Source organism: Pituophis catenifer, unplaced genomic scaffold (assembly GCF_029215685.1).
Source record: "Pituophis catenifer annectens isolate HBS135680 unplaced genomic scaffold, rPitCat1.0.hap2 SCAF_1, whole genome shotgun sequence".
Taxonomy (NCBI): Eukaryota; Metazoa; Chordata; class Lepidosauria; order Squamata; family Colubridae; genus Pituophis; species Pituophis catenifer.
The window spans coordinates 15371696-15394727 of record NW_027256881.1 but is presented as its reverse complement, the minus strand read 5'-3'; the positions used below and the strand labels follow the sequence as shown (position 1 = coordinate 15394727).

The window sequence follows — 23032 nt, the reverse complement described above, 5'->3', positions numbered from 1 at the left end:
GAATAAACCCACCATCAAAAAGGATGTCTCATATTTCATATTTAACTTGTCAACAAAGACAAGAGCCAGTTTGGTGTAGTGGTTAAGGTACCAGGCTACAAAGAGGGAAACCATGAGATCTTCTCTCACTTTAAGCACAAAGGCAGCTGAGTGACCTCGGGCCAGTCATTCTCTCTAAGCCCTAGAAAGCAAACAGTGGCAAACCATTCTGAAATCTTGCCAGAAAAACCTGCACGAACTTGCCCAGGCAGTCACCAGGAGCCAACATTTACTCAAAGGCTACACACACCTTTCATACATATTACTGCCAATGCCAGTCTCCCTCTTTCTATATTTGTGTCTTTAGTTTTTCTTTCTCAGATGAAGAACATTGCATTTTTCCCTGTTAAATTCCATAATCTTTATTTCAATCCAGTGTTCAAATTCTGTTTAGATGTTTCTGAATCTTCCATCTAAGGCATTAGCAACAGCTGACAGCTTTGTGTCATTTACAAACTTGATAAGCATCCCCTCAACACCTTTGTCCAAGTCATGGATAAAAATGTTGAATAGCAGAGAGCCTAGGAAAGAGTTCTATGACATTTCCCTCGAACGTCTCTGCAAGCTGGAGCCATTATGAAGCATTTTTGTGGTATGGTTATATTAGCCAGCTGTGAGTTCATCTAACACAGTATCATTTAGCCCATATTTTATCATTTTATGAAAGGAGAATATCATGAGGCATTCAGTAAAAATGTTAATACACTATGTCTAAATGATTTCTTTGATCTACTGAACTACTAACTTTATTTAAGGAATTGAGGTTATGATAGTGGGTTGTCCCATTCCATATGATAATCTACACAATTCATTTGCGACAAATCTATGCTGGGCCTATTAATTGTCACAGATCTATCCAAATCTTCAGAAACATCACCAGTAAAGGAACCAGCAATCAAAAAAGGTGCCACAAATTAGCTCTTGGCAGAATAGCAATGAAGACCTTTGAAAGATTTTTAGATGCTGTGATGTGTGACACCTACAAAGTTCAGAATCATGCAGGCAATGGCTTCCCTTAAAATACTCTGTGGCAGAAGTCTCCTGAGATTACCATTGATAATCTGGAAAATGAATATATGGATCCTAGAACAAATCAATAGAGTGTTCACTTGAGGCACAAATTACCAGGTTAAAATTATCCTATTTTGGTACATTATGGAAAGATCCAGTTCTCTGGAGAAAATTCCAGTGCTGGGAAAGATGGAAAGGAGGAGGAGGAGGAGAAGAGGATGACCAGCAGCAAGATGGATGGCTCCAAATACAGTGGAACTGAGTGTACTATTGGACGATGTGAAGGACCAGTTTGGCGTCCACTGTTGGAAGACCACAATTGAGAAGAGAACTTCCATTGCTAGGCAAGGTGTTTGTTAAGTGAGTTGCACTCAGTTTTAGAATAGCTTTTTGCAATGGTTGTTAAATTAACAGATTAACAGAGTTGGAAGGGACCTTGTAGGTCATCTAGTCCAGCCCCCCCACCCAAGCAGGAGACCCTACACCGTTTCTCACAAATGGCAGTCCAATCTCTTCTTGAAAATCTCGGTTGGTTGGTTGTTCTCACTGTCAGAAAATTCCTCATTTCCAGGTTGAATCTCTCCTTGTTCAGTTTCCATCCATTATTCCTCGCCTGGCCTTCAGGTGCTTTGGAAAACAGCTTGACCCTTTCCCTCTCTGTGGCAGCAGCTCCTCAAATATTGGAAGACTGCTATCATGTCTCTCCCCTGGTCCTTCTCTTCACTAGAGTAGCCGTGCCCGTTACCTTTACTCCAGTCTGCAGCCAAACCACCAAGCTCAGAGAGCACCAAGGACTCCACCGTTCAATCCTGAATTGCACATATACTCTCTTCTACGGGAACAATGACATCTGCAGCAGCAGCAGCAGCAGCAGCCTCGTTCCTGAAGGGTTAAACCGGCGCCCCCCACCCACCCCCCGCCCCCTTTTGCAGAATGCTGCTGAACCAACCTCGCTTGAAAAGGCACCCTCAAAGCACTTGTGCGCCTACAGCGCACGTACCTCTCCTTAAAGGCAGAGTGGCTTTAAACCCAGCTTTTCTTCAGCTCCTTTCTTTTTTTAAATAATAATAATCCAGCATTAGTTCCCCCACCCCCACCCACTTCTCCCCCCTGCATTTGGCCTTAGCCCCGGAGGATGAGTCTCTAAGTCTCTCCTGGGGTCCTTCCCGCGTCTCCTCCGCGTCCTGTTCGTTGCACTCCGAAGCGCCAGTCCAGACTTCGTTCCCCAAAATGTATCTGGTTTTCTTGTGGTGCTCCTGCTGCCTTTGGGGATGTTCCTTCGGGACCGGATTTCTCTATCAGTTCCCGGCATCGACTCTGCAACACAATTATCCCGAGCAGAGCTCCGGGGGACCGGCGGCGGGCAATGCCTTCGCCAATCGTCGGTGAGTAAGCCAGACCCCCTCCGTCGCTGGGAACGGCCCGGCGCCTCTTAAGAACGAATGGCTACCTTAGAGATAATGGGACCAACAGCCAAGTTGGGGTTGGGAGGGGTGGGCTTCGTTTGTGGGGAAGAAAAAAAAAATAGAAGTGGGGTTTTTAATTTTGCCTGCACGTTTCTTCGGTCGAGCGGCGAAAGTTGTTGCCCTCCACGCCTCCCTCCTCCTTTTCCAGTCAGTAATGGGATTTTTGGCTTGTGGTTATCCTGGATTGATCCACTATAAATTACATACATGGACTATTGCAGATTTCCTTCCTTCGCTTTTCCCTTGTTTTTTGCTCCTTAAGTTTTGTCTCCCTTTTTATCCCTAGTTTGTATTAATCTTCTTTCTTAAAAAGGAAAAGGTGTGAGGGACTATAAGGGAGAAAGGCCAAGCCATAGTTAGTTAGACTGCACCAAAGGAGATGTTATACCAGAAACCCGGACCCAAATTGTTCTATTTTCAAGTTTCTTTTGTACAGCTTTTCTCTCATCGAATGTGTGAATGCATCTACAGTTAGGTGGTAAGGTTTGCACATAGTGCGCTTCACTACCCCAATTAAAGTCCCAAATGGTTGTTGCATTTGCATAATATATGCAAGCTTTGTTAATTCATAGAGTTCATAGAATAATTTAAACCTTGGTGCTTGGCTTTCATTTTGTATTTTAATTTTAATAATGTTGCTTAGCAAGTTCTGTTTGATTTAGTTAGTGGTTCAGTGTGGACCAGAAAGCATTAGTTCAGTAGCCTACTTAAACTAATTTAGTATTTCAAGCATCAATATTTGTCTGCCAGCTTCGGAACTTGGGGTCATTTTTGAGAACTCAAATGATTGCAGTGCAAGGTGAACCTGCTCTGGAGATTTGCTTCAGGTGTTCTATATTTCATACATTACCAGCAGTGTGAAGAAGAGGGTTTATAAGGTATTTGCCTATGAATCATGGGTTTTTGCTTTTCTGCCATCATCCTATATAGTCCCAAAGGTGCTTTTTCAGGAGGCAACTGGACTTTCTTGTTTTTTCTTCAAAGACATTTTGCTTCTCATCCAAAGAAGCTTCTTCAGTTCTGACAGGATAGTGGGGACTCTACGGACTTTTAGCTATACAGTTTGGGATGAACACCCTTTGAATGGTGTGGGAGTAGGAATGGATTTCCAGAGGAAAAGAAAAAGAAAAAAAATTGCTGACTACAGGAACCAGGGGCACTACTCAGGTGACCCTGAGGACACAGATAAACCTCCAAGTACTTCAAGGACCTTCTAAAAGGATGCAAATTACCAGCTGTCTGCAAGGAATATAAATCCTTCCATTCCCCACTATCCTGTTAGAGCTGAAGAAGCTTCTTGGATGAGAAGCGAAACGTCTTCAAAAGAAAAAACAAGAAAGTCCAGTTGCCTCCTGAAAAAGCACCTTTGGGACAACCATGACCTGGATGACTGAGAATCTCTGCAGACTATCATCCTATATACTTGGCTGCATACATAATCAGGTCTGTGCTCCTATGAAGTTTAAAATCTAAAAGCAGACAAAAAGGACGTTGAGGGAGAAGTAGAAGTACGTTCTACAAAGGTTGGTTGCAACTGAGGTGCAGTCATTTCATGCTAGTGATTAGTAATGTCTTCATAGCATCATCCAGCCATCTTTGAAGTCTGACCACATTGCTATTCTTCTGGGAGAGTGATGGTTGGATGACACCAGAAAATATTGTGAATTGCTAACGAAGTGCCATAAAAAAGCCAAGTGCCATATAAAAAAGAAGCATTTTGAGAAGGGATTTGAAGTAGCGGAAATGGAGATAGCCTATGCATGTCAAAGGGCAGTCCCAGGGAATTTGCTGTAAGTAACCTGGGCCCCCACCATGGCACTCATGGATACCCACCTTGGAAGCCATTAGGCTACATGCTTCACATGCTTTCATTTCATTAGTTTTAGATTATTGTAATTAAAAACATAAAATGGGACTAAATCTCTGCACAGCAGAGGTTTAGTTACAGGCATACCATTTTCTGGAATTCTTTTGAGTTTGCATATACTTCAGAGATATTCCTAGAGAGCCAGAGTTATAAGAGATTGCAGTCTAAAGTTTTGTATGGATGTGTGTCCATTAACTCAGAAAAAAAGATCCAGAGATGTTTATATTAATTATTTATTTATGGAAATTGCCAACGGTGACTCCCTTGGCCGAGAAACAGAGATGAGCACCGTGCCCCAGAGTCAGACACCACTGACAGGGGAAAAAATCTTTACCTTTTTTATCTATTAAACACATGTATATCAGAGGTGGGTTTCAGGAGGTTCTGACCAGTTCTGGAGAACCAGCAGTGGAAACTTTGAGTAGTTCAGAAAACAGGTAGTAAAAATGCTGACTGGCCTCGCCCCCATCTATTCTCTGCCTCCCAAGACCCAGCTGATTGGGAGGAAATGGGGATTTTGCAGTAACCTTCCTCTGGAGTGGGGAGCAAATGGAGATTTTACAGTACCCTTCCCCTGCCACACCTACCAAGCCACGCCCACCAAGCAATGCCACGCCCACCAAGCCACGCCCACAGAACCGGTAGTAAAATTTTTTGAAACCCACCACTGATATATATGCCCATCCAATTCACATATGGTAACTTCAAGATATATTGAAGTATCTTCCAGAAAAGCTAGAGTAAGCGATGAGGACCAACCTCACCATTTTGCCTTCTGGAAAAATGACTGGATTGGCAATCTGGGAGTCGTTTTGTGAGAGCCACAGCATGCTTTTAAATTCTGAATGTATCTGCTAGCCTAAAAGGATAAGGAACGTTAACATTGCAAGCCACCCAGGGTCACTTTGTGGTTGAGGTGGGCGGCAGATAAATTTAATAAACAAACTGCTCTGTGTCATTCTTCTAGATTTGTCCCTGCTGAGAACAACTTGCCACTTGTAGCATTGTAATGTTCAAGTTGCAGAAACTTAATTTAACAGAATAATAGAGCTTGAAGGGACCTTGGAGGTCTTCTAGTCCAACCCTCTGCTGAAGCAGGAAACCCTATACCCGTGGTGGCGAACCTATGGCATGTGTGCCACAGGTGGCATATGTAGCCATATCAGTGGGCACGCGAGCTCAGCACCACCTCATTTTCGGGCCTTCTGGGCCCACCAGAAGTAGGGAAACAGGCTGTTTCCTGCCTCCGGAGGGCCTCGAGGGTGGTGGGGAAGGCCCCTTTTTTGCTGTCCCCAGCCTCCAGAGCCTCTCTAGGAGTCTGGAGAGAGCAAAAACGGCCTTCCTCATCCCCCCGGAGGTCCTCCAGAGGCCGAAAGTGGCCCGTTGGCAAACGGGCCATTTCTGGCCTCCGGGGGGATGGAGAAGGCCGTTTTTGCCCTCCCGAGACTCCTAGAGAGGCTCTGGAGCCAGGTGAGAGAGAAAAACATGCCTATCAGGCCATTGCGTGCCAGGAGCGGGGTGAGGGGGGGGTCGTGTACGCATGCACGGGGGGGCTCATAGAATTATGGGTGTGGGCACGGACGCGCGTGATCCCCCTCCCCCCCTCCTGGCACGCGATGGCAAATCATCACTGTCCTATATCATTTCAGAAAACTGGCTGTCCAGGCTCTGTCCAGAGCTATGGTGGCTCAATGGTTAGAATGCAATACTGCAGGCTGTTTCTGCTGACTGCTGGTTGCCTGCAATTTGGTAGTTCAAATCTCACCAGGCACAAGGATGAGTCAGCCTTCCATCCTTCTGAGGTTGGTAAAATGAGAACACAAATTGTTGGGGACAATATGCTGACTCTGTAAACCGCTTAGAGAGGGCTGGAAAGCACTGAAGCGGTACCGTGTTTCCCTGAAAATAAGACCCTGTCTTATATGTTTTTGAACCCTGAAATAAGCACGTGGCCTTATTTTTGGGGAGGTCTTATTATTTTGGGGCCCGTGGAGCAAGACGTCTTACCTGATTTCCAGTTCTGTCTCCCTAACCCTAACCAGAGGAAATGGCGGGGATCGGCTGCGCATGCATTTAAATATTTTCGGGGAGGGTTTATTTTCAGGGAAGGGCTTATTTTTGGGAAAACACAGTATATAAGTCTAAGTGCTATTGCTATTGAATTTCAATCTGATATTGTGTCAGGCCTGGAAGCCATCTTTTGCATTGGGCTTTCAGGCCTGGCACACTTCCTACTGTGGGAAGCTGGGAGGAGGGATTGTATGGAGCATGACTGATATATAGTCATAATATTCTTTTCTCAGAGAGTCAAGGACATCTTGCCCTGCACTTGGAGGGTTGGAATTGGGAGGCCTCTGTAGTTGGGATGGTGCTTTGATTGGGCCATGTGATGGACTTGTGGGTGTTGGGCAGGGACCTGGACTTTCCTATGGGTGGGAAAAACCTAGAAGCTTTCAGATTTGGGTTTTCCCAGATGTACCAATATGACATCTCTAATAAAATGGAACTTTGAGGAACTTCAAGCCTCAGAGTCTTCTTTCGTTGGGGGTGTTACTTGGAACCCTGACATATTGAGGATTTGTTTTTTGGAATAAACCAAATAGAAGCAGATCCATAGCTCTTTCTAAGTGCAACATCTCTGTTTCTGAGTTCCTTTTCATTACTGAGTTGAGTGATGCTCTAGAGAAGATCTCTGTGTGGTCTTGGGGAGAATCAAAGATCCAGAACTTCCTGTCATCCGTAGAAGCAACTGAAAATGAATAAATAATGGTTGTAGCATCCACTTAGAGAATTATACCCCATTAAAGCAGAAAGCAAACGTAGATGTACCCAATTCTAATTAGAATTCAGATGAAAAGTAATCTAATGCTTATTATTTTAAAGCTAATTTGATGTCCTCCAAAATTACAGGACTTCAAGTACCTTTAACAGTGTTGTCCGGAGGTTATAGAAGATGAGGTCCAATATATGTAAAGGACAACAAATTGAGGCAGGATCATTTCCAAGAGACAGGGTCTTTCAGAAAGAGTAGGCTTTCAACAAAGCTTGAAGTAGTTAAGAGGGGTAGACATGACAGCTGATAGTAGCAGAGATGGAAAAGCAAATCCCTGTTGGAGATGTAGCAAATACATAATATTCATGACACAATATGACAATAATAAGTCTGCATTTCTATTACATGGGGTCCAACTTATATGGCTTATTTGTTTAACGTTTATTTGGTACTCCACTCCAAAATGATTCCAAATGGCTCATTAAAGTAATGAGGTCAAATTAAAGTTAAATCAATATTATTGAAACCAAATGGCAGAGGCAGCAACTCTCATTTCAACACAGCCATACCTGTCAAACCACAACAGTCACTTAGTGTTAGTTCTGTAGGAGCCACCTAATATTCCTCCATTCCCAAGTGCTCTGAGGAAGCTCTTAATTGCATTATGGAAAAAAACATCTTGGATGGGGCTGATTTTAATCCTTGTGGATTGTTCAAGAGGAGATCTCTTTCCAGTCCTTCAAGGTACTGTGGTCCAGACAAGAAGCACATGTTTTTCTTTGATATCAAACACATTAAACATTACATATGTATGCAATGGAAAAATAATGTCAAATCAAGGCTGGCTTCAGAAAAGGCAGAAGGACACACGATCAGAGAGCTACAATATCATGTAAGGGGTAATGGAGAAGGAAGAGAATGGAGAAGGTTTACCTTTGCCTTTTTGACTATAGCAAGTTTTTTTTTTTTATTCTTCCACAACATGGAACACATTAAAGCTAAGGGGAATGCCAAAATTTGTGATAATTCATCTAGGAACCATTACAATGAATAAGTAGCTACTGCAAAAGGATTAAGTTTGGAGAGACAGAGTGATTCAGAATAGAGAAGAAGTAAAACGAGGATGTGTGTGGTTACAATTCTATTTAACTTAAGCAGAGAATATGGTATGTTATAAGAATGACAGGCTGGGAATAAAAATGGGAGGTCAACATGGTAATAATTTGAGATTTTCCCATGGTTCCACTTGGATAGATGAAAGTAAAGAAGGATTAGAAGAGCTCATTATGAAAGTAAAAATAGAAAGTGAAAAATCTTGGTTAATGTTAAATGTTAAAAAGATAAAAAATACTCTGTCAACCAGCACATTTACTTTACCCGCTATTGATGACAAAGAACTGATGGGGGGGAGGGGCAATAATTTTGTTAACATTAACCAAGATCGCTGAAGTTCAAGAATAGATAAAGATGGATACTAGAGGTCTTTGTGCCATGAGAAAATGTTTTGTTTTCAAACTAAAGCAAACCTTCAGGTTTCAAGTTTTGTACTGTATTTCAAGACAAATTTCAAGAGACATTTTTGGCCAGGCATAGTTTGGCATAATTGAAACATTGATTGTTCCTGGTTTCAAACAAAATCTAGAAGGGTGAGTGGGCGAGATTGATGCTGATCTCGTCTTCTCTTCCACCCCTCAATATTTGTTTGTCTGTTTATAAGATTTGTAGGGCTGCCCATCTTGGAGTTCAACTATGGGCACACACAATAACAATAAAACCACAAAACAATAAAACCATAAAAACTACAAAAGCCAAGACTAAAACCCTACATCTCAAACATCCTCTTGGGATGTCCCATCAACCATCTGAAGGCTTCTATCACACTTTACCCCCAGTGGGAGGGGAGGAGAGGGGAGGAAGGGCCAGGTCTTATGGCCTTCCAGAAGGCCAAAAGAATGGAGGCTGCCACATCACCAGACGATATTTCACAAGGTAGGGGCCCTCATGGAGAAGGCATGCTTCCTAGGAATCACTATATGGCAGCATTTCAGGGAAAGGACCTCCCTATCTGACCTGGTTGGATGAACAGATACTGTCAAAAAGAGACAGTTCTGCAAATAATCTGGCTCTATTCCATGTAGGCCTCTAAAGGCCATAACCTACACCCATGATGGCAAATCTATGGCACGCGTGCCAGAGGTGGCACGCAGAGCCCTCTCTGCTGGTATGTGTGCCGTCGTCCCAGATTCAGATCTCCGTGGCGTTTCTTTTGTGAGCTTCTGTTTCCCTGCAAATGATGAAACAGAAGCTCGCGAAAGAAGAAGATCTTACCTCTTGCTGCGCTGCCAGTGTTGGGATGCCCCACCTCCCGCCGACCAGCTGGTCTTCGGGTCTCTGCTGCGCATGTCCGCACATGTCGCATTCACATATGTGTGTGCACACACCTTTCAGTTTGGGCATGCGCACGCACAGTTTGGGCACTTGGTGTCTAAAAGGTTCACCATCCCTTACCTACACTTTGAATGTATCTGAAAGGAAATAGGCAGCTCGGGCAACGATGGTGTGACAAGGGAAAACTGAAGGGTGCACAATAGTGGTGCACCATTACATTCTCTGCCAACTGTAACTTCCAGATGATCTTTAAGAATAACCCATGTAGAGTTGCAATAGTCCAACCTAGAAGTGAATAGGGCATGAAACTCCACTGCCCCTGGTTTTCTCAACACCTTCCTTCCCTCCTCTTAATTGTTGCACTCTTGCACACCCCCTGACCATCTGCTCCCCTTCTTCCCAGCCTTTTTCCTCCACCACCACTGCACCAGATATTTCAGTGTGGCATATCTCAGCAGCCATCACTCATTTTCCAGGCATCTTCTGACATCGTCCCCCCACCCCACTGCTTCTGCTACCACCGCCATTGCATCAGAATGTTCTTCTGCATACAGAAGAAAGGGTGATAAAGAAATTGTATAGACATTTATTGAGTATTAAACCTGAAGAGGAACAAGTGAAGGAGACACTGATAGCATGGGCAAAAAAATTTGGTTATACAATAGAACTAGAAAAATGGCAGCAATTATGGGATAGAAACTATAAATTAACAATGTCAACCGCATATAAAGAAAACTTGTATAAGATGTTTTATAGTTGGCATTTTTCACCAGCAAGACTGGCAAAGATGTTTAAAGACATATCAGCTAAGTGTTGGAAATGTCACCAGACACTGGGTCATATTATCATACGTGGTGGAAATGCACAGAAGCCAAAAAATACCAAGAAGCCAAAATGGTTGGAGAAGATGATACAACATATTGATCTGAAACCTGAAATATTTTTGTTGGGGATTTTTCCAGAAACTTATAGTAAAGAGAATGTATATTTGATTATTCATGTAATAACTGCAGATAGGATTGTATTTCCACAAAACTGGAAAAGTGAAGAGATTCCTATAGATGAGAATGTGATTAGGAAAATATTAGAATGTGCAGAAATGAATAGGTTAACACTTGCAATTAAAGAAAAGGAACAAACTGAATATTATAATGTATGGGAACTATTTTACCGATGGCTAGAGATTAAATATGAAAGTTAAAAATAAAAGTAGATTAATGAAATATAGAAATAAGTTAAGAAGTGAATTGTTACAGTATTAGGCATGCAATGTATATCAATATTAAGTTAAGGATAGATAAATAATGAATATGGCTGTAAATTTTAATTGTTATTGCACAAGACATTTGTACCCAGACAACACACTGTTTAATGGAAGATGGATTGTATTAAAATAAAATATTTTTTTTTAAAAAAGAGAATGTTCTTCTCCATACAGAAGACGTTCTGCATACATACAGAACATATAGTGTTCTGTTGTATATCATTTGCCACCTGCCCTGTATTTTTCAAGCATCTTCCCTTCTTTCTCTACTTTCCCTGGGTAGAAACACCCTGGTCAAAATAGCCTCATGTAATTCTATGCATGGACCAAAATACTCCAAAATTTAATTTAGGCATAGACCTACTGAGATCCATAGTAATGTGCACCAAACATTTTGTGCATGCAATATTTTGCACCTCTCTAATGGGCAGTAGATAGCCAATTTGCTATAGTATTAAGACATTGGGGTAGAACCTGGGAGACTGTGAATTCTAGTTCCCGTCTTAGGGACAAAGCCAACTGGATGACCTTAGGCCAGTCACTCTGTCTCAGCTCTAGGAAGAAGGCGGCAATGGCAAACCACTTCCAAAAATTTTGCCAAGATAGTTGCAGGGACTAGTCCAAGCAGACATCAGGAATCAACACTGATTAGAAGGCACCCCAAAAAAATCTCCTGACAAAACCACAGAAAATAAAAAAATCCGACTACACAAGATTTATGGCCATATTGCAGCCTCCTACTAAGGCAGCATTTAACATCCAGTTGCCTGCAATTACTACGAGTTCAATTCTCACCAGGCTCAAGGTCGACTCAGCCTTCCATCCTTTCTAAGGTGGGTAAAATGAGGACCCAGATTGTGGGGGCAATAAGCTGACTTTGTATAAAATATACAAAAGTATGAAGGCTATTGCTTAACGCATTGTAAGCCGCCCTGAGTCTCCGGAGAAGGGCGGCATATAAAAATAAATAAAAATAAAAATAAATAAATATTGCAGCCTGCTTATCATGGTCTTACATCATGATGGCTGCAAAACAGGTCACTTACAGTACATCACTGACCTGATTTTATGAACTTTTTTTTTGCAGTGGCCATTAAGTGATTGCTAAGATCATAAAATGAGCCCATTGTGTGCTATGGGCTGGTTTTAGGCAAAAACATTGTAAAATGTGGTCACACAACTTCAGAATGCTAAAAATGGCCATAAATGCAGGTTAGTTGCTGAGCACCTGAAGAGTGGTCACATAAGGGAGACTTACCATTGGAACTTTGGAATCAGGTTGTAAGTATCCCCAGGAAGATATGTAAGTTCAAACGATGTAAATGATTAATCATAAGTCAAGGACTAACTGTATACTGGAGAAGAGATTAATTCTAGGGTGGAAACAATTACTAACTCAAACAAGATCATAAAGAATATTTCTTGGATAGCAAAGAATAACAGAATAACAGAGTTGGATGGCACCTTGGAGGTCTTCTAGTCCATCCCTTGCTCAAGCAGGAAACCCTATACCATTTCAGACAAATGGTTGTCCAATCTCTTCTTAAAAACCCCCAGTGTTGGAGCACATAGAACTTCTGGAGGCAGGTTGTTCCACTAACTAATACCGTGTTTTCCTGAAAATAAGCCCTCCCCTGGATAATAAGCCCTCCCCCAAAAATAAGCCCTCCCCCAAAATATTTAAACACATGTGCAGCCGGTCCCTGCCATTTCCTCCGGTTAGGGTTAGGGAGACAGAGTTGGAAATCAGGTAAGACAGCAAGAGGATCCCTGTCTTGCCCCAAAATAATAAGACCAAAAAAAATAAGACAGGGTCTTATTTTCAGGGAAACACGGTAGTTCTAACTGTTAGGAAATTTCTCCTTAGTTCTTGGTTGGTTTTCTTCTTGATTAGTTTCAATATCCAATATCTAATCTCCTTGATTTGATCCAAACATTAGAATATTTTTTCCCCCGTGGTAACGTATAGCTGTGAAAGCAGGATATTGAGGTAGAGTAAGAGAGGAAAAAAGTAATTCCTTTGAATAATGAATTTGGAAGAATACAGTGGATTGCCAAAAGAAGCAGACTTGGAGCAAGCAGACTGACCGCCTTGCAGAAATTTGCATATTTGGGGTGTATGATGCAAATAGATGATGCGCTAGAAGCAAATTAAAGTTAGCAAAATTTATTGTTTGTCTTGTTCTTGTGAAACCAGGTCAGAGCAGAAAAGCCATCCAACTCACAAGATTTATCAGGAATCCTAATTTTATAGCAGAATTTTACAGCTTGAAAATTGGGCCAGCCCTCGCTTAAAATGAAGACATTTATCAACGGTACAACAACGAGGCATGGTGTGCCGGCGTAATTATTTTATAATCAGGCTTATTTTGCTCCGTTGGATTTATCACCGAAATGGGTACAATACAGAATTGTTGCCTGGCAATTTTACTTTATGTAAGAATAACAGATGCTGAATTAAGTCTCAGTGTCCCCAGCGTTGGTCAAAAGGACAAAAGCAACGTTGTGTCACCAGTGCTACCCTTTGCGATGAGCGTGTGATGAAGGAGGCATGTGGAAAAGGGATGGAGGCTTGCAATCACAACAATGCAGTGCTGCTTTCATCAGACTGGTCAGTTTGACACAGACACACATGCCACCACACAGTTGGAGTTAAGGCTAGTTCACTGGGAATAGTTGACAAAATGGTTGGATTCACACATCACACTAAACCAGAGGTCTTCAAACTTGGCAGCTTTAAGACTTGTGGACTTCAACTCCCATAGCTGGCTGGAGAATTCTGGGAGTTGAAGTCCACAAGTCTTAAAGCTGCCAAGTTTGAAGAGTTCTGCACCAGGGGTGAAATGCTCCTGGTTCGGACCGGATCACCCGACCCGGTAGCGATGGCGGGTGGTTCGGAGAACCGGTAGCAAAAATCCCTGCGCGCCTCCCCCCCAATGCCCAGCTGAGCCGCACAATCATCAGAGACTGTTTTTTTAACTTTTAAAAGCATTTTTTCTACAACCTCTTCGGTCGAAAAAATGCTTTTAAAAGTAAAAGTAAAAAAAAAAAAAGCCTCTGATGATTGTGCGGCTCAGCTGGGACCGTCAGAGGCTTTTAAAAGCATTTTTTCTACAACCTCTTTCGCCAAAGACGATCCCAGCTGAGTTGCCTGATCGTCAGAGGCTTTTAAAAGCATTTTTTAACAACCTCTTCGGCCGAAGAGGTTGTAGAAAAAATGCTTTTAAAAGTAAAAAAAAAAAAAAAAAAGTTGGCCATGCCCACCCAGTCACATTACCCCCCCCAAGCCACGGCCACAGAACCGGTAGTAACAAATTTTACATTTCACCACTGCTCTGCACTAAATCAAACCGCAGTTTGTTTGCCATGAGCTTAGCATGTTCATGGACCCCAGGGTTTTGGTTTGCAAACTGTGGTCATCTGGGAACCCAGCTTAATGTCGGTTGTTTATCAAAGCACGATTAAAGAAGTCATGATGCAGCATAATAGGTTGTTGTGTACTATTGTGTAATTTGCTTTTCTCCTAATTGCTATGCTGCCTCTGGTGAAATCCTGTGCCTGCATTTGAGGGTAAGTCTCATTGAATGCAGTGCGCCTTTCTCTTTGAGGTCCATTTGTATTTCTCTTTTCTCCTCTTGACTTTATGGTGAGAAGCCTGTCTTGCAGAAAGCCATGCAAAACTGCTGGCTAGTTCAGTTAAAGAAAAGGTAAAGAAATACAACTTGCCAAGTGTTCGAAAGAAATGGATTTTGGCAAGTCTTCAGAAGGTCATCAGGGTTAAATGTAAATTTCTTGCAAAGAGAATTCTCTGAATTAAATAATTCTGGGAACTGTTCATCGTGCCTAGTGGCATCATTAAAACTCAAAAAATAAAGGGATTTGAACAAAAGCAGCAGAGGAAGGAGAATTCCTTGGGATAAGAGAAATTGGAAGGATGCCATTCTTCCTTTGAAATGCAACAGGGTGTAATCTCATCTTGCAGACTATCAACTGTGTCTGGCAAAGGCAAGGCAGAACTAGACACCAAGATACTCCTGGAAGTTTGTAGGGAGTAGATAGATGGAGTAGAATGGAAAAGAGGGAGTTTGTGATGGTTCAAATACTTTCATTTCTTTGACTGGCTTCTACGCACAGGGGCCTGTTGCTGGCTTGCCTTCACCAACTCCTCCTCCTCTCCCTCCCTCAGTTCCTTCTGCAAGATATTTGGAAGGCATCTCCGTGCATTATTTGGATGGCATTTCTTTCATTTGATGTCACGATTGCTCATTATCTTCCATTGTGCTTTGGAATCTTTCATTAGGGCTTCCATTCACCCCCTGCGGTGTCTGCAGGGCAGAGTCCACATTGGCAAGCTGCTGACATTGGCAAGAGTCAGCACTGGCAAGATGACAAGATGGACAAGTCATTGCTATGCAAGCCCCAAGCATGGATGTTCAGGGCCTTTATAGCAAAGCTTTGGGGCCAAACTATTTGAAGGTTCGTTTCTCCCCCATTGCATCTACCCAGCCCATCAGGATGGGAAGGCAGGGCACGTTGCAGGTCCCATTTATTATGGGACCACCAAGAAGGGCCTTCTCGGTGGTGGCCCCTTTCCTATGAAATATCATTCTCAATGAGATACAATTGGCCCCCATCCTGTTGCTTTTCCAAAGGGCCCTGTAGGTAATGGTTTTGTCAGTGAGCCTGGAAACCCCAAATGGAGATAGAGCCAATGAAGTGATTGGTCTGATTGTGTTGCTTCTGCCATGGGGGTGTGGGTGGAATTTTATGGTTTTTAATGCTCTGAATAATTAATGTTGTAAGCTACCCAGCATCACTTGAGTGTGAGTTTGGCAGCCATGTACATTTGTTTAATAAATAAAAGGTACACCTCACCTCCCCAGGGGTGAAATGTAAAATTTGTTACTACCGGTTCTGTGGGCGTGGCTTGGTGGTGGTGGGTAATGTGACTGGGTGGGTGTGACCAACTTTTTTTTTTTAGCTTTTCAAAGCATTTTTTCTAATGCTTTGAAAAGCCTCTGACAATCCCAGCTGAGCCGTGCGATCATCACAGGCTTTTTTTTTTTTTAACTTTTAAAAGCATTTTTTCGTGGGAAGAGGTTGTAGAAAAAATGCTTTTAAAAGAAAAAAAAAGCCTCTGATGATCGTGCGGCTCAGCTGGGCATGGTGGGGGGGGGCAGGGATTTTTGCTACCGGTTCTCCGAACCACCCGCCGCCATCACTACCAGATTGGGCGATCCAGTCCGAACCGGGAGCATTTCACCCCTGCACCTCCCCCTTTTGCAGACACCACTGTTCCCCCTCTGGTCTTTGGCCCCCATAGTCAAAAAGAAGGTTTATGAAATCTGAATCTTTTGCCCCAAGGAGCATTCCTAATAATTCCAGCGTGTAAGATGTAAAGTTCAAAAGAAGGAACAAGGTGAGTGCATTTCAGACAAGGAATTTGTTTTCAGTATTAAAAGTGAGATGATGAAGATTATTGTTACTTTTTATTTCACAAAGCAAAACAATCTCTAGGCTAAAAACTTACTAGTGCATGAAATTTAGTTGAGCATGGATTCTGGAGAATGCCAAAGCAACGGAAATGTGGGATCATATTTTATAGGGGGGAAAAAAGTTGTCTTTTTAAAACTGCTTTCCCTAACTTAGCATACTCCAGATGTGCTGAAATCCCACAATTCCCAAGCAAGATGACAGTCCTGGAAAGGAATTTTGGGAGTTACAGACTTGACATATCTGGAGGGCAGCAAGTTAAGAGAGACTGTTCTAGTTTATGTTAACATAAAGACCCCCTCCCATCTTTCTTTAAGATTAGTGCTGTTCAGGCTGTTGTAAAATGAATGAATGAAACGGAACGGAATGGAATGAAAAGATAAGATAAAGCAAGATAAGATAAGATAAATAGAGCCGTTAGAAATAGTCTGGCTGATCAGAGATTTGGGAGGCTTATTTTAAAAAGGAATTCCACCATATGCCCCTTTTCATCTGTGAAATATTAATGGGTGGGTTTACATATAGTCACACACATAAAAAAGGCCTCTGGAGATCCCATTACTCAGTGATGGAAGAGGGCAGCTTTGCTTCTTTTAAATGCAATCCCTGCATCTTCTGCTAGCCTAGTAGGAGGTCTTGAGAGCCACTGAGGTCTGTTTTAAAATAAACAGTAATGGACTCAGTGACCTGGAGGCTTCACTTCATATAAGGCAGTTTCCTATGGTATTGAATAAATAAATGATTGCTTATCAGCAAAAAAAAAATGCACATAACCACTTCAGTATATGTAAGGAGCTGGTTTGAGCAGAACAGCAGCCTGCTGCTTTTAGTTCAACATCCTGTTTTTGTTTTTTGTTTTTTTGTGCCACCAAGGTCTGCCAGAGGCTTCTGGGATGCCCACAGGTAGCTAGAGTGGCTCAAGTGCACTCCCTGAGAGAGGGGAATTGCATAGTACAGAAGAGAAGCCAGAGATTTGCATAACTATTGTGCTTGTTAATGCATTAGTTTGATTCAGTCCTGTTGATTAACGCATGGAGGGCAATTTGGAAGTCATCGTAACAGAAACACAACGCATTGTAAGCCGCCCTGGGTCTCCGGAGAAGGGCGGCATATAAATCAAATTAAAAATATATATATATATCGTGCTATAATGGGAAAAGGTACAGCCACCAGGCATTGTGCAGTTGTTAATTCCATTTGATTAATGGAATCCCTTGTTTCCTAAAGCTGATTGGGCAGAATTTCACATAGAAATAAAAGTTTCAAGAAGGGCTAAGGAATTGCTGATTTCAAGGACACATTCATGTAATTTTCTTGGCAGCAATACAGAAGTGATTTGCTGCAAACTGCCTTCTTCTAGAAATGTTTGCCCAACTTCCTGGTCTGGCCTATAAACTGGGATTCCCTGGAGTGCTAACTAGGCTTGACCTTGTTTAGCTTGTGAGCCTAGATAAGCTTGGCCAGGATCTCCCACCTGTTTCAAATATTGTAGAAAATCCCTTCAGATAGAGGTTAAAGGAAAGTAGAGCACATGGCTAACTGGGAATAGAACTCTCTCATAGCTGCTGCTATTTGTTGCTGAACTTGGAGATTCTAGTTTTATTTATTTATATTTATTTATTTGTTTGTCAAATATGTACAAGATGGCAGGTATGAATATGAACATGGACATGAATGAAGGAAATGAATATAGATAAATGGGGACAGTAGGACAGAGACGGTAGGCACGCTGGTGTGCTTATGCATGCCCCCTTTACTGACCTCTTAGGAATGGGGTGAGGTCCACGCTAGACAGTTTAAGACTGAAGCTGTGGGGGTTTGAGGCTGTAACAACGGAGTTGGGTAGAGCATTCCAGGTGTTGACCACTCTGTTGCTGAAGTCGTATTTCCTGCAATCGAGTTTGGAGCTGTTTACCTTGAGTTTGTATCGATTGAGCCGAGGTGGCGCAGTGGTTAGAGTACAGTACTGCAGCTACTTCAGCTGACTGCTAGTTCAGCAGATCAGCGGATCAAATCTCACCGGCTCAAGGTTGACTCAGCCTTCCATCCTTCTGAGGTGGGTAGAATGAGGACCCAGATTGTTGGGGGCAATATGCTATTTAGTATACTGTCTTTAGTGTAAGCCGCCCAGAGTCCTCGGAGAGTGGGCAGCATAGAAATATGAATAATAAAATAAAAATAAAATAAAATAGATTGTTTGCCTATGTATTATTGCGGTTGAAGCTGAAGAGGTCGTTGACAGGTTTAGATGTTGTAGCAGACAATTTTGTGTACTGTGCTTAGATCAGACCGCAGTTCCAGATTGTCCAAGCCCAAAATTTCAAGCCTAGTGGCATAAGGGATTCTATTGTGAGCAGAGGAATGGAGTACTCCAGTTGTAGGTTGCCCCTGGTTTGGAACGGTTCTATAGAACCGGTAGTAAAACCAGTGGGAGGCTCCGCCCACCGACCCTGACATCATCAGGAAGCTTCTGTGCATGTGCAGAAGTGCGCGCAGCTCCGTTGCGAACTGGTAGTAAAGGTAAGTAGAACCCACCCCTGGAGTACTTTTCTCGTGAAATACCTCTGACCCACTCAATCATATTAATGTCCAATATACAGTGTGAATTAATTAATTATCCCTAAGAATTATTAGTTTGGTTTGGATGATCACATCTTGATTTCTTACGATGAGATAGGATACCTTCTTTTGCCCACGCTTATAACCCTTTCAAGTCAGAACTCAGCCAAGAGTTAATCATAATCTCTGCAACTGACCATGGCTTTCTTGTTTAAGTCAGCCAAAAAAACTATAATCATCAGCTCAGGAGTAAACCAGGATCTTAAACTAGCTTCATACCATAATGTGGGCCGCAGTTCCCAAATGGTCAGCAAAGTTCAAAAGAAGGAATAAGGGGAGTGCATTTGTTTTCAGTATCAGAAGTTTCAGGTGTAAGAAATGGAAATATGATAGTTTCCCCCACACGAACATTATTCAATATCTGGGCCCAATAGCACTATCTGTAATGAAAGAACTACATGCTCTACAGAGCAAGGATCTCCAACCCATGTGTTATGGACTGCTACCAGTCTGCAGCCCATTGGGAACCAGCCATGCAAGCAAGCAAAGCTTCATCGGCGCATGCATAGGATCTAGGTTGCGTGTGAAACCATTCCCTGGTCTGTTTTTTTGGGGGAAATTGTTTTCCACCGAACCAGTCCCTGTTGCCCAAAAGCAGGGGTGAAATGCTCCCGGTTCGGACCAGATCACATAATACAGTAGCAATGGCGGCGGGTGGTTCGGAGAACCAGTAGCAAAAATCCCTGCCCCCCCCTCTATGCCCAGCTGAGCCAAGCGATCATCAGAGGCTTTTTTGTTTACTTTTAAAAGCATTTTTTCTACAACCTCTTCAGCCGAAAAAATGCTTTTAAAAATAAAACAAAGAAGCCTCTGATGATTGCATGGCTTAGCTGGGATCGTCAGAGGGTTTTAAAGTCATTTTTTCTACAACCTCTTCGGCTGAAGAGGTTGTAGAAAAAAATGCCTTTAAAAGCCTCTGGAATCCAGCTGAGTTGCCTGATTGTCAAAGGCTTTTAAAAGCATTTTTTCTACAACCTCTTCAGCCGAAAAAATGCTTTTAAAAATAAAACAAAGAAGCCTCTGATGATTGCATGGCTTAGCTGGGATCGTCAGAGGGTTTTAAAGTCATTTTTTCTACAACCTCTTCGGCTGAAGAGGTTGTAGAAAAAAATGCCTTTAAAAGCCTCTGGAATCCAGCTGAGTTGCCTGATTGTCAAAGGCTTTTAAAAGCATTTTTTTCTGCAACCTCTTAAGGTTGTAGTAAAAATGCTTTTAAAAGTAAAAAAAAAAAAAAAAGTTGGCCATGCCCACCCAGTCACATTAAACCCCCCCCCACCAAGCCACGCCCACAGAACTGGTAGTAACAAATTTTACATTTCACCACTGCCCAAAAGATTGGGGACCACTGCTCTACAGCAAGGGTGTCAAACTCGATTTCATTGAGGGCTGCATCAGGGTTGTGTTTGACCTTGGGGGCTGGGGTGGGTGTGGCCAAGGTGGGCAGGGCCATCTTGACATCACTTGTGTCAAGGGCGCCTGTGGTGGCCTGAGTGCTCTTCCAGGGAAAACGGGCTCCCAATCTCCATTTTCAGCTGGGACGGCTTCCTGCAATCCTCTGCCAGTGAACTCCATTTTCACTGGCAGAGGGATTGCAGGAGGGCGTCCCAGCTGAAAACGGAGATCAGAAGCCTTTTTTCGCTGCAGAGGCACTATGGGCCGGTCCTTTGCTGTTTCAAGAGCAGCCCTGTGGGCCAGATCTAAGCACCCCGCAGGCTGGATCCGGCCCGCGGGCCTTGAGTTTGACATCCCTGCTCTACAGAGTGTGTTCCCCTACTCAATGCTTGGCAGTTACACCTTTTCTGAGCCTGTCAGCCCACTTCGCCGGGGCTGCCATTCCAGTGGGGATGGAGGCAAACAGGTTGCACCGCTCCACATTTCAGCTGCCTGGGAAGCCTTGCCTTGTCTCCGCCTGCTTTCTCCTGATGACAGCTGGTAGTTCCCTCTTCTGCCCACTGTTCCCGAGGCCACCATCCTCTCCATTACCACCAGACGCGCTACCGCCCCTCAGCTAAGAGGCGGACAGGACCACACCTGCACAGAGGCCAAGCCAGCCAAAATAGCCAGCATTAATCGGGGCTTGCCGAGAATATCTACGGCTCAACGGCCCCGGCGGCCCGGGACTGATTGCGGCTTGCTAGCCCAGAAGGTATTGTAGCCCGTCACTGGCCTGTGCAGTTAGTAGCTGATTCCGACAGCAAGGAGGCTGGTATGATGCTGCGCCAGCAGCCTGTGCAGTTGGCACTCGAGTTGGACAATGAGGAGGCTGGAGAAGATGTGGTGCCAGAGGTCGGGATTCAGCCAGGGCCTTCAGAACCTCCAGAAACACCCATAAGTGAAGAGGAGGAGCCTCTTCTTGATGCACGAGTGCGCAGAGCTGCAAAAAGGCAGGACTGGCTCCTCAGAGAGTAAGGCTTGGGGCTAATTGGCCACTCCCCTAGCCTATTTAAGGAAGGATGACAACTGATGCAATTTGCAAGAAACAACTTCGTTCAAATTCTTTGGCGTCTTGATTCCAGAAAACTTTTGATTTGGCTCTTGTTTCTCTCTTATCAGTTTTCCTGCAAATTGTTTCTGGGCATTCTGCCAACCACAGTAAGATTATGGTTATCTGAAATACTATGCCTCAGAACTGAGTTCTTATTCTTTGAATTCTTGTCAGCTATTAATGAAGTTAAATTAACAGCCCTTGTTCAGAAAAGATTGATTTATTGTATTTGTGTTCAAACAACTACTAAGAAAGCTCATTAGAAGTCTTTAATTAGTAAATTAAGGTTTGTATGGACTTTGTGTGTGCTGCGTTCTTTGGGGTCTTTAGCCGGGGCAGAACAGAAGGGATGCAGCTGGAGCCCTCCATCGGAAGCAGGGTTTGGGGGTGGAGTCGGGGTGGAGTAGCAGGGTGGGCCCCAATTGGTTTAAAATGGTGGTGGGAGCACGAAGAGGCTAGAGCTGACAATATTTCACTGAAACTGCACTGGGTGATTATTGGAGCGTGCTGGATCGCGGAAGGTAAAGCTTTCCTTTCCCGTCCTGATCCGGAACCTGACACAGCCTTGCTATACAGAGCCATGGGAGTCTTCCAGTTTCAGAAACAACACTGTCTACTAATCCCACAGGGAAAAAGCAGATTTTAGGCTTGTAAATTCAGGAACATGGCTGAGATGCACCAACTAGACCCCAATGCCGAAAGCTTGCTCAGAAAGATCAGTGTGTAATTGTAGACCAAGTTGTCTTCAAGCAGATGCACAGCTCAGCAGGGATTTATGTTCATTCCAGAACTACAGCCTGCATACACGTATTTCCATCCATGAATCTGTTTCTGCTTTCTCCCACAATTTCTTGGTTAGGCATCCTAATTTAAGAGAGTGAAGTAAGGTTATTTACTGTTGCTACTAAACGACTGGGAGTGGAAAATGCATGCTAATCTTCCGCAAAGTATCTTGAGATTTACCTTCCTCTGCTGTACAGAACTGAAAAGACCTCCTTGGTCCTTGACTCAGAAAACTTAGGTGATTTCATTGCGTCTTGTTTTATTCCAGTGCGGAGTACAATTAACATATGTAGTGCATTAACTCAGAGGGAACCAGATGTTTCAAAACTAGAGTTTCAAGTTTAGCTAACAGATCACTCAACTTTGGGTAGGGAAGGATTAAAGACACACATGTGTAATTTTTTAAAGACTTGTTGGTTCTTCTAACAGTGAATGTGATTTTAATTATGGCCTTTTTCATTCTTTCAGCAGAGGCCACCATTTGCAAAGTGATAAATCACAATGAACAGGTACTTCGTTTATGCCCCAAATTACAAGCACTCGTACTTTGATTTTCTAACATGTAGTCCTACTTTGTTCTAAGCCAAAAAAATGGTTTGCTTCTATGTATTTTAGCTTGCTGCACAAACCCAGCCGTTGTTTTAAACCACGATTTTCAGCACACAGCAATTCAGTGAGCTCAACTGATTGAGGTCTATACAGTAAACCATGATTAAAAACAAAACCACGACAAGGCAATGCATAAATTCAACCATTATTTAAAATCAGAGTTCACAGCATGTTGTATACGTGCAGCTGATTTTAATTTACTCAACAAATCATGATGCAAATTCCATTACTTACA

General features: G+C 43.0%; 1 protein-coding gene across 1 annotated transcript in view; it reads left to right on the top strand.

Moving 5' to 3' along the window:
- The first annotated feature begins 2280 nt into the window (after positions 1-2280).
- The window catches only part of COL26A1 (collagen type XXVI alpha 1 chain), a 206033-nt gene continuing 185281 nt past the window's right edge, over positions 2281-23032 (top strand). Inside the window, exon 1 of the mRNA XM_070945813.1 lies at positions 2281-2435. Coding sequence (XP_070801914.1) covers positions 2281-2435 — 155 coding nt within the window. The remainder of the gene's footprint in view (positions 2436-23032) is intronic.